Source organism: Tiliqua scincoides, chromosome 1 (genome assembly GCF_035046505.1).
Source record: "Tiliqua scincoides isolate rTilSci1 chromosome 1, rTilSci1.hap2, whole genome shotgun sequence".
Classification (NCBI taxonomy): domain Eukaryota; kingdom Metazoa; phylum Chordata; class Lepidosauria; order Squamata; family Scincidae; genus Tiliqua; species Tiliqua scincoides.
In genome coordinates, this window is record NC_089821.1 from 199,923,183 (window position 1) to 199,939,500 (window position 16,318).

At 45.5% G+C, this 16,318-nt stretch overlaps 1 protein-coding gene across 1 annotated transcript in view; it reads right to left on the reverse strand.

Annotated features, from left to right (window-relative positions):
- Positions 1-14,785, reverse strand: part of MCM9 (minichromosome maintenance 9 homologous recombination repair factor) — a 49,739-nt gene extending 34,954 nt beyond the window's left edge. The window contains exons 1-5 of the mRNA XM_066611146.1: positions 14,698-14,785; positions 9,265-9,581; positions 4,777-5,093; positions 3,441-3,522; positions 1,954-2,154 (exon numbers count right to left, since the gene is read on the reverse strand). Coding sequence (XP_066467243.1) covers positions 1,954-2,154; positions 3,441-3,522; positions 4,777-5,093; positions 9,265-9,574 — 910 coding nt within the window. The 5' untranslated portion in view covers positions 9,575-9,581; positions 14,698-14,785. The remainder of the gene's footprint in view (positions 1-1,953; positions 2,155-3,440; positions 3,523-4,776; positions 5,094-9,264; positions 9,582-14,697) is intronic.
- Positions 14,786-16,318: the final 1,533 nt, after the last annotated feature.

Consider the following 16,318-nt stretch of genomic DNA (forward strand, 5'->3'; position numbering starts at 1 on the left):
GGAACAGCATCTAGTGTGGCTGAAAAGGCCGATTCGGGAGTGACAATCCCTTCCACACTGGGAGCAAGTGCAGTCTGTCCCTGGTCTGTCTCCCTGGCTGTGGGCCTTCCTTCTTTGCCTCTTTGCCTCAGACTGTTGGCCAAGTGTCTCTTCAAACTGGGAAAGGCCATGCTGCACAGCCTGCCTCCAAGTGGGCCGCACAGAGGCCAGGGTTTCCCACCTGTTGAGGTCCACTCCTAAGGCCTTCAGATCCCTCTTGCAGATGTCCTTGTATCGCAGCTGTAGTCTACCTGTAGGGCGCTTTCCTTGCACGAGTTCTCCATAGAGGAGATCCTTTGGGATCTGGCCATCATCCATTCTCACAACATGACCGAGCCAACGCAGGCATCTCTGTTTCAGCAGTGCATACATGCTAGGGATTCCAGCTCGTTCCAGGACTGTGTTGTTTGGAACTTTGTCCTGCCAGGTGATGCCGAGTATGCATCGGAGGCAGCGCATGTGGAAAGCGTTCAGTTTCCTCTCCTGTTGTGAGTGAAGAGTCCATGACTCGCTGCAGTACAGAAGTGTACTCAGGACGCAAGCTCTGTAGACCTGGATCTTGGTATGTTCCGTCAGCTTCTTGTTGGACCAGACTCTCTTTGTGAGTCTGGAAAACGTGGTAGCTGCTTTACCGATGCGCTTGTTTAGCTTGGTATCGAGAGAAAGAGTGTCGGAGATCGTTGAGCCAAGGTACACAAAGTCATGGACAACCTCCAGTTCATGCGCAGAGATTGTAATGCAGGGAGGTGAGTCCAAATCCTGAACCATGACCTGTATTTTCTTCAGGCTGATTGTCAGTCCAAAATCTTGGCAGGCCTTGCTAAAATGATCCATGAGCTGCTGGAGATCTTTGGCAGAGTGGGTAGTGACAGCTGCATCGTCGGCAAAGAGGAAGTCACGCAGACATTTCAGCTGAACTTTGAACTTTGCTCTCAGTCTGGAGAGGTTGAAGAGCTTTCCGTCTGATCTGGTCCGGAGATAGATGCCTTCTGTTGCAGTTCCAAAGGCCTGCTTCAGCAGGACAGCTCCATCAGTTAAACATTGCTCCATCTTTGCTCCATCAGTTAAACATTATTACGAAATCAACCAGACACCATATATTGCACATTAAGCGCAGAACTAGCTTGCCTCTGTAAAAACGAAACAAATCTTGTCATCTTCTTTGTTTTACAGTCCCTTTCGCTCTCTGTCCCTTCTTGTGTAGTCTCATCATTCCAATTTGACTGGCAAGGAGTTAAGACAGAATAAACTCAGCCTCTGATGTACTGGCTCTAAATGCATACCAGGGATCAGAATTTCAGAATGATACACTGCCTGTCATTTTTAGCATAGAAAATGTTGTAAAGATGCAGTGAAAAAAATAATATGCAATGCTGCACAATACACTATACAATGTAGAAAATCAGTGGATCACTACATTTTTTTTCAGTAATATAAAAATTCTGTAAAAAGAACAGTGGGTTGCTTCCTAATTTGCACAAGTGCAAGGACATTCATCTGAGGGTTCCTCCATAGTCAATGTCCTCTTAAAGCACCCTCCTGGGCTCCCCCAAAGGCTTTCCTGGTAGCCAGAGAACCCTCAGGAAGGAGGAGGGATGGGGGAATCTCTAGAAACCAGGCTCAGGCACCAAGTTTTCTTCTGTTGCACAGGCTACAGGAACCACATCTTACAGATACTAAATGCTTATTAATACTATCAGGCCCACAATCTTTTAAATGTAGACCAGGCCCACAAAACTTGTGGCCTGCAGATTAAACTCAGCCTACCAATCAAGCATGGTGGCCCATCAGGAGCTTGCTGAACCTCCTGCATTTCCTTTTTGCCTGGGACTGCTAAACAGGTGAGGGTTCATATTCAGTACTTCTTCCACCAACATTTGTGTGCACATATGTATTTTGCCTTTGTTTGCAAACCTGCTAAGGGATCACTCTTATGTCTTGTCCAAAAGTCTTCAAATTCCTTCCGAACATCTTCGTCAATGACAACTCCGGTCATCTGCTCATTGTTCACTTGAATGTAATTGGCCTTCAGGACTATCTCCACATTACAGCGCGTGTCTTGGTGAAAAGATTTCCACCTCTGCATTACCACACCATAAACTGTGATGTCATCACCTGGCGATAAAAGTCAGACTGATCACAATACTTCTGAACTTTTGACAGACTAATTATAGAAAGTTGCATTATATCATCAGACCATTTGTCTGCCTAACCAAATGTTGGCTATTCTGACTAGCAGTAGCTCCTCAGTGATCAAGCAAAGGTCTATCCCCATCAGATTACTCAAGTTCTTTATAACTGGAAATGCCAATGACCAAAATCAGGATCTTTGCTCTACTACTGAGCTCTGGTTCCTTTCCTCATTGAAGCTTGTAGGCATCTAATTAACAGCTAAATAAACAAGACAATCTTCAAAACAAAAACGGTTTTCCCACCTTTTCCTTAGGTACGTATTATTTGTCTTTAAAAAATTATGTGTATAAGAAATTTAAAAGGGCTGAAGTAAATACAAGCAAAAATTAAAATGCAATTCTTGCCTTTAAAAAAGTTTAATATTAACAAAATTACAGTTCAGTTCTATGCACGTTTCCTCAGAAGTAAGTTTCATTGAGTTCAGTGGGACCTAAACCCAGGTAAGAGTATAGGATTGCAATCTAGTGTCCAAACTATTAACCAAATTCTAAGGAATGAAGAATAAAGATACAGTGGTAAGAACTGCTATTTTTCAAAACTCTTTAAAAGGATCAGATTTGCCTTTAGATTAAGGCCAATGTTTTTTAAGCCCTAGAGACATGCACATAAGTTGGTACATGGGAATTCACTGGCACAAGATATCTAGGACATGTGCCAGCAATAGAGGTTTGACTTGTGCAGAGGTCAGGAAATTAAGAGATTCCTATAATATGGGTCCTAACTCCAGAATAAGCCTATAAATAATGTTGCAAGGAGTTTGCTTAAGAGCAATAAAAAAATATTTGCATGCAAGCCATTTTAACTTGTCTTTCATCCTATATGGGAACACAGAGAATATGGCTGTAGGACCAGAGAGGCAACACTCCATTGGTCTTAGAATATGGATCCAAATAATGGGGAAAAATTCAGAAGTGCCTAAGGTGTATCATTGTTCTCATATAAAGATATCCCAGAATAGGTTCTCAGGGCTTGGAAACTTTAAACAGCAGAAGTTATAAGACTTGATGTTTTGACACAAGGCAATGACATCTTCATGTTATGTGACCGTAATGATGTTAACACCAACAAAGCAATGAGACACAGACATTTATGCTCTCAGACAAGCTCTCAACAGTAACAGCCTTACAAAATCACAAGTCTGCTTTCTCCGACTTTAAATATACACAAAAAGATGACATTTTCAAAAGGCAATTCAAGACAGAGCTCACCAGATTTGCAACTATCAACTAAGTCATCTTCAAGAACAACCATCATAGAACGAGGAATACTTCCAACAGATAGTCTTTGAACCTAGACAACAAGAAGTGTAATTCTTATTTAAAGATAAACATTGCTCAGAAGTCTTGCCTGCAGATCATACTTGTCAGCCTTGCAAATAAATCTACAGAAATAGCTAGTCCTTCTGCTCATATACACCTTTGTTAGTCATTCTTGGCTAACTATTCTAATGCTCTCTTGCTTGCTCATCTGGAAAGGATTCTTTACTACCTATTTATAAATCTGGTTTAAGCCAATGTACATTTTCATTGGCCAGATCCTAAGTATGCACTACAATGGCATTTTCTCAAGCCATGTGCAACCTGATCCTATATAAGTGTACTCAGAAGTAAGCCCCTATATTTTTGGGCCTTACTCCATAAGACTATAGCCATGTAGGCTTCTTTATAAATCAGATCAATAAGCACTAGACAAACTGGTGATGAGACACCAGGGGAACAGCCTTTTTTAGAGGGAGGAGAAAAAGTTTGGCCAAAAAGCCGAAAAGTTTGGCTGATTTAGCGAGAGAGTGGCCACCAACAACAATGAACCTAACTCTGGGTCTTAAGCATTTCAATTCATATTTCTCACATCTGTTGGAAAATTTTCTAGAAAACAGCAATTAAACAGTATTGCAGAATAGTACTGTTATTGATGGTTTACTTCAAGCACACCTAAACCGATAACTCACAGTTTATTTCAGGTGTTGTTGCCTGCTTAAAAACTTTTAAAGCAATTCAGAAATTAGATTTTTCTGCATCATGAGAATTTTATCTAAATGTCACTGTCTTGAAAAGGGAAAACTATTAGATCAAAATGCACACAGCAGGGAAAATGTGTATTGGCAAGTACATTGGTAACTGTAGAATTGCTTTTAGGGATAATTCAATACAATCTCATCAAAGTGCCACAATTGTTATGAAACGCATTGTTCTGCTTGCAAAGTAACACTAAATGCAAATATGAAATCCTTTAATGCACCAAATTTGTTTAGACATTTTGCCAACTTGAAAACTCAACTGTGAGTGATCCGTTCTGCAGCTCTGAAATTAATTGTGGAATAGGTGGACAGAACTGCACAATTCCAGTGTAAAAAAGCATGCATTTCTCTTTCGTAATTTATCCATGAAACCACTTAGCTTCAACTGTGCATAACCATTAAAAACATATATAGATAATGCCAAACATTTTTTAAAAATTATTTCCCTTCAGTGAAGTTTATATATTAATCATTGCAGCAAATTAGGGCCCAAGAAATAAATGGAATTAATTTAAATGATTTTAAACCTGCTCTTGAATCTTGATTTCTTGATAGTCTCTGCAACTGCTGGGAGCATGGGTTGTTCCAGATAAACAAGAGAACTTGGATGAGTTGCAGCCTTCTTCGTTAGGGCAAGCTGATGGTCGGCAGAAAGCATAGTACTGTTCAAAGTCAGCCTTGACCACAAAAACATGCTTGCATTTGTTGCACATGTAATCCCGTTCAAACTCCAGGACCTTCACAAGACTGGTACGAATAACAGTCCCAGTGACTGACAGGAAGTGTCCGACATCTCTGGTTTTGGGGATGTGTTCTCTCGTTAGCTCTGGGCAAACAGGTAGACCTGGCAAATCAGCACATCAAAATATTTATCTCACAACTTCCAACAAGACATGGTTTCAGCTTTGTAATTGATGAATGCTAGTGAAGCTGAATTTTCCATATCCAAGCAGTACACAGCAGTCATGTAATTTCTCAGTAGAGAAAGGAGACAGGGTCTCACATTTGCTGACTTTCACTCACTTGATCCCTCAAACTACAACATCCATTCATGAAAGAGAGGGTAAAGTAGCCTTCTGGAAATTCCCTCTGTCTTACAGTTAATAACAGAAACAGGTAGGGCAGATACTATACAGCTATAAAGAGGAACTTACAGTTTTCATAGGTAGGCATTTGCCCCTCCAACAAAGACTAGGTCAACAGACAATCAAATAATGGGAACTACTTTAAAAGCATTAACGTTAACAGAACAACAAAAAACAATAATTCAATTGATAACAGGTTTGATACTTATGGTAATAAATTATTTAACTGTGAAACATGAAATACATAACCCACCCACCAACCAACAGGTATAAAAATTCATAATTGTAAGCTGCAGTGTAAAATATGAAATCAAATAGTGCAGATAAAAGTACCCAGATTACAGGTTGGCAACCTTCAGTCTCGAAAGACTATGGTATTGTGCTTTGAATGGTGGTTCTGAAACAGCGTCTAGTGTGGCTGAAAAGGCCGATTCAGGAGTGACAATCCCTTCCACACTGGGAGCAAGTGTAATCCGTCCCTGGTCTGTCTCCCTGGCTGTGGGCCTTCCTTCTTTGTCTCTTTGCCTCAGTCTGTTGGCATAGTGTCTCTTCAAACTGGAAAAGACCATGCTGCACAGCCTGCCTCCAAGCGGGTCGCTCAGAGGCCAGGGTTTCCCACCTGTTGAGGTCCATCCCTAAGGCCTTCAGATCCCTCTTGCAGATGTCCTTGTATCGCAGCTATGGTCTACCTGCAGGGCGCTTTCCCTGCACGAGTTCTCCATAGAGGAGATCCTTTGGGATCCGGCCATCGCCCATTCTCATGACATGACCAAGCCAACGCAGGCGTCTCTGTTTCAGCAGTGTATACATACTGGGGATTCCAGCTCGTTCCAGGACTGTGTTGTTTGGAATTTTGTCCTGCCAGGTGATACCGAGGATGCATCGGAGGCAGCGCATGTGGAAAGCATTCAGCTTCTTCTCCTGTTGTGAGTGAAGAGTCCATGACTCGCTGCAGTACAGAAGTGTACTCAAGATGCAAGCTCTGTAGACCTGGATCTTGGTATGTTCTGTCAGCTTCTTGTTGAACCAGACTCTCTTTGTGAGTCTGGAAAATGTGGTAGCTGCTTTACCGATGCATTTGTTTAGCTCGGTATCCAGAGAAAGAGTGTCGGAGATCGCTGAGCCAAGGTACACAAAGTCATGGACAACCTCCAGCTCATGCGCAGAGCTTGCAATGCAGGGAGGTGAGTCCACATCCTGAACCATAACCTGTGTTTTCTTCAGGCTGATCGTCAGTCCAAAGTCTTGGCAGGCCTTGCTAAAACAGTTCAAGAGCTGCTGGAGATCTCTGGCAGAGTGGGCAGTGACAGCTGCATTGTCGGCAAAGAGGAAGTCACACAGACATTTCAGCTAGACTTTGGACTTTGCTCTTAGTCTGGAGAGGTTGAAGAGCTTTCCGTCTGATCTGGTCCGGAAATAGATGCCTTCTGTTGCAGTTCCAAAGGCATGCTTCAGCAGGACAGTGAAGAAAATCCCAAACAAGGAGGGTGCGAGAACGCAGCCCTGCTTCACTCCACTTCGGATGTCAAAGGGGTCTGATGTTGAGCTGTCAAAGACTACAGTGCCCTTCATGTCCTTGTGGAAGGACCTGATGATGCTGAAGAGCCTGGGTGGACATCCGATCTCGGGGAGAACCTTGAAGAGGCCGTACCTGCTGACCAGGTCGAAAGCCTTCGTGAGATCTATGAAGGCTATAAAGAGTGGCTGTCATTGTTCTCTGCATTTCTCCTGCAGCTAAGAGAGAATACTGTATCGGTGGTGGACCTGTTGGCTCGGAATCTGCACTGCGATTCTGGTTAAACACTCTCTGCAAGTACCTGGAGCCTCTTTAGTGCAACTCGGGCAAACAGCTTTCCTACAGCACTAAGGAGAGAGATGCCACAGTAATTGTTGCAGTCACCCCTGTCGCCTTTGTTCTTGTACAGTGTGATGATGTTTGCATCCCTCATGTCCTGAGGTACTCCACCTTCTCTCCAGCAGAGGCAGAGGATTTCATGCAGCTCAGTGGCAATGATCTCTTTGCAGCACTTTAGGACTTCAGCAGGAGTAAAAACATAAAGACAGTAAGCAGTGAGGCAGCACCAGATCAATTGTTTGACTTTAAGTATCAATTCCTTGATTCTTGCAAAAAACAAGATGGAGTCATGCACAGTCCTTGGGAGTGACTTTTGCCATTGATGAGCACTTTTTGTGTTCCTGTGTAGAGATGCCTGTAGGTAGCCACAATGAGAAACTTTGCTATTGACAGGATTGTCACTGGCTGCTGCAGAGCTAGAGCATCAGCAGCCCTCATTAAGATATCAAAATGAAATATAAAAAGGTAAGTTGCTAGCTAGAGAATGGCATTTGTACTTTCCACCTCTCCCCCCCCTCCCCCCCGTTCATCCTTACTTTAGGTGGTGGGCATCTGTTGCTGTGTGGACCTAGCCACTCAACACTTGCAGTAGCGGCCATGTTATGCCCTCTAGCACTGTTGCATTTGCAACAGCCACAAAGCATCGTACACCACCAGAACATGCACTCCAGCAGCATAATGCGCAGTTAAAATCATGCTGTTAGTGTACAAGCCTAAGAACAGGGAAAACAAAATGAGAAGATCATGCCTCAGACATACAACTAACACCCAGAAATTTTAAAATAGAGGCATCACACCCCACAACAGCCAGTATTTTGGGGGACGCTTCAAAAGAACTGTTGGGAATTGGGAGATATCGCTCCCCTATAATTTAGGTAACTCTAGATATACACTATTAATATTCTAGACAAAAATGAAGATAAGCTTTTTGTTTCCCTATCATTTTGCATGCAGCATCTCTTTGACTATTAATAGGCCTAAACAATATGACCTTCTTAGAGCACAACATGGATTTCTCCAGCCAGAGAGCACCACAGCACTTCAGTGAGTTACTGAACATCTTTTTGGCAAGATTGTCATAGAAAGCATCAGAAAGCTAGGATCCAAAAGTAAAATATAAGTCTGAAGAATTAGAAGATCTGCCTTGTTTCATTATTTTTGGCAGAACTATTTTTCTGACATGCACACATGCCCCTGAGCAAATTAGAGTGGGTTAGCAAATTATGTTGTTTTCTTTTTGAATGACTGCTTTGTTATGAAGCACAAGAGAAATTTGAAGACCCTGAACAGTAATAACTGTTATCAGCTGCAATCCTAACCTCACTTTCCTGGGAGTAAGTCCCATTGAACACAATAGGACTTACTTCTGAGTAGTCCTGGTTAGGATTGTGCCCATCATTTGTTAAGTGCCTACAATTAGTTAATGGTATACATGAGTTCCACATGTATGGCATAACTGGAGAAAATGGGTTAACAGAAGAGGAAATCTTCAATCTTAAAAACAAGAACATTAATAGAAAGAGAACAGGACTGTGCAAGGAAGAGGAGAGGAAATGTAGAACAGTATAAAAGAATGGAGCCTTTTAAATGAGGAGTGGAAGCTTCAAGTTGATATAAAGAGGCAGTGAAGAGGAAGAGACATTTTGAAAAAGCCAGCTGAAAACACAAGAATTAAGAATTATACACACACACACACACACACACACACACACACACACACACTATGTTAAGGACTGTATTTTTTCTTTCCTCATAGGTGGCTCCTAATAAATAAATAAATAAATAAATAAATAAATATTAGGAGCCACCTATGAGGAAAGAAAAAATACAGTCCTTAACATAGTGTGGGAAAAATAACAATTTACTTCCCCTGATTATCTTGGAGAGAGATGGAAGGAAAATAAGTCTACTTCATGCCCTTTTCAGCAATCCAGTCAGGTCTAGTTTTGCTTAATTTGTTGTTGTTGTTGTTATTCTTAATTCAGCGACATTTTAAAACAAGGAATTTACAACACAGAGAGGTTCTCTATAACGCTACGTAAAATCTACAGGAAATCTCATGAAGTATGTCTGACCTGTTATTCTGGCATGAAGGTGCTGCTTAATTGTGAGGTCATGAGCTTGAGTAGCAGACTGAAAAATGGTCACCGCCGTCCTGCGCAAAGCATTATCAAAAATGGGGAGCACTTCATTGGGAAATGCATTAAAATAATCTCCAATTTCCATGCTGGTCTCAAAAAGTGTCAAGGCGTCAACAATGACTGGGTAATGGGCATCCTCATCCTTCTCTCTTAAAATCTGCAGAAGATCATTTTTGTGGTGTTCCAAAACATATGACTCAAATACCGTTCCAATGAGGTTTATCTGTTCAGTATTCAGAAGCATTGTGAAGCTACAATTACAAAAGAAAAAACACATTAATAATATTTATACAGTGCTTATTGTTGACAACAAAATCTCCAAGTCGTTTACATGGCAAAATAAATGAAAAGGTTGTATCCTGTCTCAAAAGGGCTCTCAGTCTATAAAGAAATGCAAGGGAGACAGCAGTAAGAGCAGCAACTGGGACAGACACTGTTCCAGGTCAGTTGCTCTCCTCCACTTAAGCCATTGCTGCCCAATGTTGCATATATGCAAGAGGGATCAAATGTGTACACCTGTGGGTTGGGCAGAAATGGGTTAAATATAAGAGGGCCACCACTTTACAAGCTGCAGTTTACAAGCTACAGCCCCAGTTAGGGGTTACATTGTCAATATTTACATCAGTGAATACAACTGATGGTATGTTATCACTGTTTTCCTCACAAACATTTATATATGCATACAGACAAATTCATAACTAAGCCAGGTCTTCAGCTACATTTCACAGGTTCAAAATGAGGTTAGACGGATGGATGGCTTTGCCATTCAAAAGGGAACAAAGCTGTAGGATTCTTCTAAATTGCTGACTTTTAGAGTGCTATACAGGTCATTTCAGAACATGTGATTCAGTGACATAGCTGGTCCCTCCAGCATCTGGGACCATGACTCTCGATGCCACCCCTCCCTAGAAGTGTCTAACCCAGTAGTAATTGCAGTCACCACCAATTCTGAGTCATGGACAGAGTGCGTGTGCGTCACTCTGAGCAGCCAAATGCTTTCCTTGCAGAAAAAAAGTGAAAAATGGGTTGGCCACTCAGAGCGGCTCGCAACCTCTCCAGGTGCCCATGGGGGGGGCATTCAGGAGAAGGTACTGCACTGCAATGGCAAGGAGGCCTTCAGACATGATTCAAAGAAGGGTACCTGGTGCTCTGTACCCCCTACTCCTTCCTTAGCTACGCCAAACATGTGGTGCCTTCAGATAGGAGTGTCTGCAACCACACGTTCATTGTAATCCAGGGCTTTCTTTGTGGCAAAAGCTGTACCTGTTCCTCCTCCTGTACTGCCAATCATCCTTCAGCAGACTCCCTGTGTCTGTATGTATCCCAGTAGCACTTGCCAGTCAAAAATGGGTGGGAGATTCCCTCTGAGTATTTGCCCTTTTGCAGACAGTAAATGTCCTGCTCTTGCCTGTGACGACAGGATTCACGTGCTACTTCTTTTCTGTGCTTTCTAGGCAGACACTACAGTTGGCCCTTGTCATCTATGTCTTTGGCATCGATGGATTTGACTCACTGCAGGTGTGAGCCCGCATCTGATGGGTCTCAGAACACCTCCTAGAAGTGTCAGAAAGGTACTTCTAGACTTTGGCAAAAACCAGAAGTGCCTTTCTACCACCTCTGGGAAGCTTTCTGAGGCCTGGGGAGGTTATGCACAGCCTCAGAACACTTGCTTCCGGTTGCATCTGGGAGGTCCTTTGAGGGCTTTCTGGGGACCCTTATATCTGCAAAAATCGGTATCCGCAGGGGGTTCTGGAACAGATTCTCCACGGACACTGAGAGTCAGCTGTACTTCTAAGAAGGCATGCATAAGATCATGCCAGAAAGCCCATTTTCTTGCCTGGGGATAAAAGTCACCTCTCTTGTTCTGTAAATCAGGTTGGAATTCTGGGTGGGAAAAAGGGAAGCAAAGGGAGGAACACACAAACATACTCAAGTGCATGGCACGTCAAAGAGATCAGGGTGGATCTCCTGGAAGAAGAACCAAACAGAAGTACCAGTGGAGAGAGCAGAGCACACACAGACTCAGAGGAAGCTAAGAGTAAATAGAGAATGGGAACAGGAAAGGTGCCATCACCTCCTCCTCCTCGCTCTCTCTGCCTGTGCTGTCGCCTTATGGAGCCCTAAGGAACACAGTGGAACTTGCTTCTGAGTATGCACAGATCGGATGGTGTCTGAAGTGCCTTTCCCTGCCTCTGTGCCCACTCCCATCACTTTCTTTCTGGTCCCTTCTTTCATGTTGCGGGGAGGAGCTGGAAGTTGTCTGTTTCGTCCAGCAACAGTTTTGTCTGTTATGCAGCAAAGGAGCCCAATGCCTCTGTCAATTCTCATTCCTACCACAGGGTGCTGCTCCTGACTGAAACCTGAAGAGCAGGAGCAAAACGCACACACTGTCCTATGTCTTTAACCATGTTTTGGAAGACGCTTGCTCTCTCTCTGAAGGGAACCAAGTTGGGGAAAGAAAAACGAATTGCTCAGATAAAAGAAGGAAGCTCAGTGTTTAATGCAGGCGCTTTTAGTAAGGAGATCAATGCAAGTGAAGAAGTGGTGGTTTGCAAGAAAAACCGTGAGTCTCCTTCACTGAGACTTTGGCTTCTGTTCTATACACACTTTCCTGGGAGCATGCCCCCTGAACACAATGGGACTTATTTTAGAGTAGACACACATGGAACAATAAACGGCACCTCCTTCCCTTTCTAACAGGGATCAAAGTACTCTTGGCTTCCTTCCCCTTCTCCGCTCTCTCTTCAATCCCAAGCACAGTGAACAAAACATCAAGCAAAAGCTGCTTCCACTTCAGACGCTCCTACTTGCCACAAGCAAGGGGGAGAGATGGTTGCCCTTTAAAGATGCAAAGAAGGAATTGTGGCAAGGAAGGGCTTCCTAGGAGGATAGTCTAGGTCTAGGATACTGTCTCACTTGCCAAACTCATGGATACTAAGTACCACATGGGTGGTTCAAAAACCCATACAGGCAGTAACACAGCCAGTGAAGGGGGCAGGCACCGCAACTTGCCATGTAAGTGGCCCCTCCCACTCGCCATCATAGCCATTCCAGGAAGCAATGGCAATGCACAGGTGCTCACGGAACCAAGTGTCTCCTGTATGTTGTTGTCACTGCCTGGAATGGCTCCATCAGCGAGGTGAAGGGGTTGCTTACAAGGCATGCCCCCCCAGCTATGCTTCTGCATGGAGGGTTCCAAAGTTATGGATTAAGAGGTGAAAAGAGCAGGGAAGAGATGTTTGGATATTCCATGGCACAAAACCCACCAGATCAGGAAATCCACATGGGATCTGCTTTCTAACGAGAGCTTGTTCTGTGGAAAATGCTCTTTGCCACATGGGGTTTTGCATGTTTGGTCTGGGCCTGGGATTGGTCCAGGAGGACAGGACTATCACTGGCTACTGCTCATGATGGCCATGCACTATCTCTGGGAGGTGTACCTCTCTTACCTGTGGGGTTCCCAGAGCAGCTGGTGGCCCACTGTGGGAAACTAAATGCAGACTAGATGGACCTTCAAGCTTGATCCAGGAGAGCTGTTTTTACGTTCTTTTCTTAATTCGGCCAACTCACATGTTCCATGTAACATGTACCAGTAGTTTGGCTTGTCTAATGGGAAGTGCACATAGTGAGTTAAGAGGTAGGTTCTTAAGTTTTAAAGTGCATGGCCAGGAAATGTAGAAAGGGGGCTCAGCACACAGACAAGCAATTGGTTTACAGCAGTGTTTCTCAACCACTAGTATGGGTACCACCAGTGGTACTAGATGTGATGTCTGATGGTAATTGCAGGATCCCTGGACAGCTGCCACCTGGCAGTGAGACCAGGAACATGATGCAACAAACAGCTATAAGAGGCTTGGCTTGGTGGGCAGAGCTCCAAAGCATGCTTTTTTGCACTTGAAAAAGCCCTCCCATCCACCCTGAGCCTCTTACTGGTGTTATGTTGCATCTGGCCTCCTAACCCATAAGTAACTGGTGATGATGTCAACACCAGTTACTGCTGGTGGTACTTTGAATTGGTGAACCATGTGAAGTGGTACAGCAGAGGACAAACCTTGAGAAACAATCATTTACAGTTGGTGGGATGCTGCCTAGCTTTAACGCGCATGTGTGCAAGTTACAATATGGCTCAACCAGACCAATAAGCACAGATTCATTTTGCCAGGCACAGAACCTCAGCTAAAAACACTGCCTTCTAACCAGGAAGTCTCAACTGCCCCCACCCTTCATGTGCACTTTATAAGGACCAGGCACAAAGGAGAATGCAGCACCTCTGCTTTTAACAGTATGCAGACGAGAAAATCTGGGCAGCTACAGCTGGGCCTGCAGGGATGGAAAGAGTGACACTTGTCCAAATCCCCTCTTCTCCATAATGATGGAAGAAGGCACGGCAAGGTGTTGCCAACTACGGTTCCACCACTGAAGGAAAGACATATTGCGTGCAGTCAAAGATGCCTTCACGCATTCCTTGGCTGGACTCTGGTCTGAGCAAAAGCTGACCTAGAGGGGTGGTGGTGGTGCAATAAATACCACATGATTTGTATTCATTCTGAAAACTCTTGCCTGGGCGCAGAAGCGGAGCTGGAGGAGGACAACGCCGTAAGTACAGAAGGCTCCACAAACCTTAACGTCTGCCCTTGCTGACCCGAACGGCTCTGAGGTCAAGGGAGTGAGAAGCTTGCACAGCATGTTGTGGAGCTTGCTGTAGGTACAGTGTTGTCCCCCTCTAGCTCTAGCTCTGCTTCTGGGTCTGAGCAAGAGTTTCCGGAACAAATACAAACTGAGCCTGACTGAAAGCCTCCAGGCCCAAACCTATCCAACTTTCCAGTGCTGATGCAGCCCTGAAGCAAGAGAACTTTTGAGAACCTTCCTTTACCTTGAGGAGGTCTCCATAGCTGCCCCCCCCCCACTACAAGATGGGCACCAGTGGGCAGCAGTGCTGGAAAGTTGGATAGGAGTGGGTGGTCAGAGCCCAATCCTATGTGTGCCTACTCAGAAGCCAGTCACATTACAGTCAATGGGGGTTACTCCTAGGTAAGCAGGGAGAGGCTTTCAGCCTCAGAAAGGAGGACCCCCAACTTTGAGCAGCGCGCACTGCAGCACGAGCACACTGGAGGGGCACTTGGCGCCCTGAGCGCGCGGAGCTGCAAGGGGAGGTTCCCACGGCTGGGAGTGCCCCAGTCTTGAGAGAGGCGTCCCCCTCCCCGTGCAGAACGGCGCGCGCTTCCAGCGGCGGGAGGTTCCCGCCCCGCGCGCTCATGGCGCCCAAAGCCCTGCGATTGGATTGCTGCGCGCGCGCGCGGGCGAAGGACACTCGTTGCAGCGCCGAGAGGCAGACCTCTGCAGGGCGCGCCGCGCGGGGAGACTTACCCCGGGTCAGCACGGTCAGGGGGCTGCAGCGCTAGTCGAAGCCAGGACAGCTTCCCGCGCCCGGCGCGCCATCAGCTGTGCGAAGTTGCCAGCCAGCCAGGCGGGCAGGAGGAGGAGGAGGAAGCAAGCCACGCTTGGCTCCACCCCTCCGGGGGCATTGCCCTCGCTGCGTGGCGGCAGTGGGGCTGCGGTGCGGGGCCGGCGAGCTCTGCTGCGCACTGTCCCTTCTGCAGGCTGCGCGCGGGGGAAAGTCCCGCTGGCTGCGTGCTTTGCAAGGCTGGCAGCTTGCTGAAGCCCAGGGAGCCTGTAGGGGGGTGGGGGCTGACGGAGAAAGAGGAGAGGCTGCCCAGAGGTGGCCGGCACTGCAAAGAGCAGGAAGGAGCCCAAGGCGGAGGGCCCCTCATGCAGCTGGGGAAGCCTCCGCTGAAGTCTGCATGTGTTGGTGACCATCCCTGGGCCTGGCTTTCCTCCCACTTCTTGCCTGTTTTGGAGCTTTGCATTCTCCCAGGGGCTTCTAGAATGCTTCAGCATCGGCGCTTCGGGCACCCTCCATGCACTTTAGTATGTGCGCAAGTTCATCTCTCCAACTGACAAATAAAGGATCAGGATTTGAATTAAGCCCACCTGATTTCCAAGAGTGAAAATGTCAGGAAGTAAGGTGTTTGCCGCCCCCCCCCCTAACCCAAATCCCAAGGGTGAAACCTGGTTAATGGCCGCTTTGGATGTATAAAGCAGAATTGTGCTGCCTTACTGTGTGCCCTTGCCCAGGTCTGGGAAAGCCAGATGCTTCACTGAGGACCTGCCCTGCTGCAAGTGTGGGTGCCAGGACCTCAGAATAATGTACAGGTTGAGCCTACTTATCCACGGATTTTGGATCTGCAAATTTGGCTCAATGCACGTTCTTAGAGCCCTGTTGAGCCAGATTCAGCCCAACCTGAAGCCTCCAGAGGAGACAGGAGGTGTTCTCTGGTTGCCTCCGTAACTACACATAGCCTCCACGGGCCTCAGAATGGCCTCCGGAGGTCCTAGAAAGACATTTCGTTTTCAGCCAAAATCCAGAAGTGCTCTTCTAGGACCTCCGGAGGCCTTTCTGAAGCCCATGGAGACTCCACACAACTCTACGGGCCTCAGAATGGCTCCAAACACTACTGGAGCAAGGCTCTGGTCACATTCAGAGCTCAGTGGACCCTGAAATCCACATGATTTGGTTTCACGAGGAATTCGACATCTGCAAGGGATCCAGGAATGGTCATATTCAGAGCTCAGTGGACCCTGAAATCCACGTGATTTGGTTTCACGAGGAATTCGGTATCTGCAAGGGATCCAGGAATGGAGCCCTCATGAATAACAAGGTTCCACCTGTATTGTCAATGAGGTAGGGATTGTAGCCTGTTAATTGTCCGTGTTTGTGTTTTCTGCTTGCCTTTTAACATCCTTGGCACCCCTTGCTACTCTCCTTTCTCTTTTTACTAATTGACCAGTGCCTTATTTTTATCCTTTCCATTTTTTCAAGCCTTTTAATAATAATAATTACCTCTTTTGGTTTACCTGCCTGATCTCAGTGTGTTTCCCCTTCTATCACATTATACATGTTTTGCTACTGTTTGACTTTAAGGAGTCT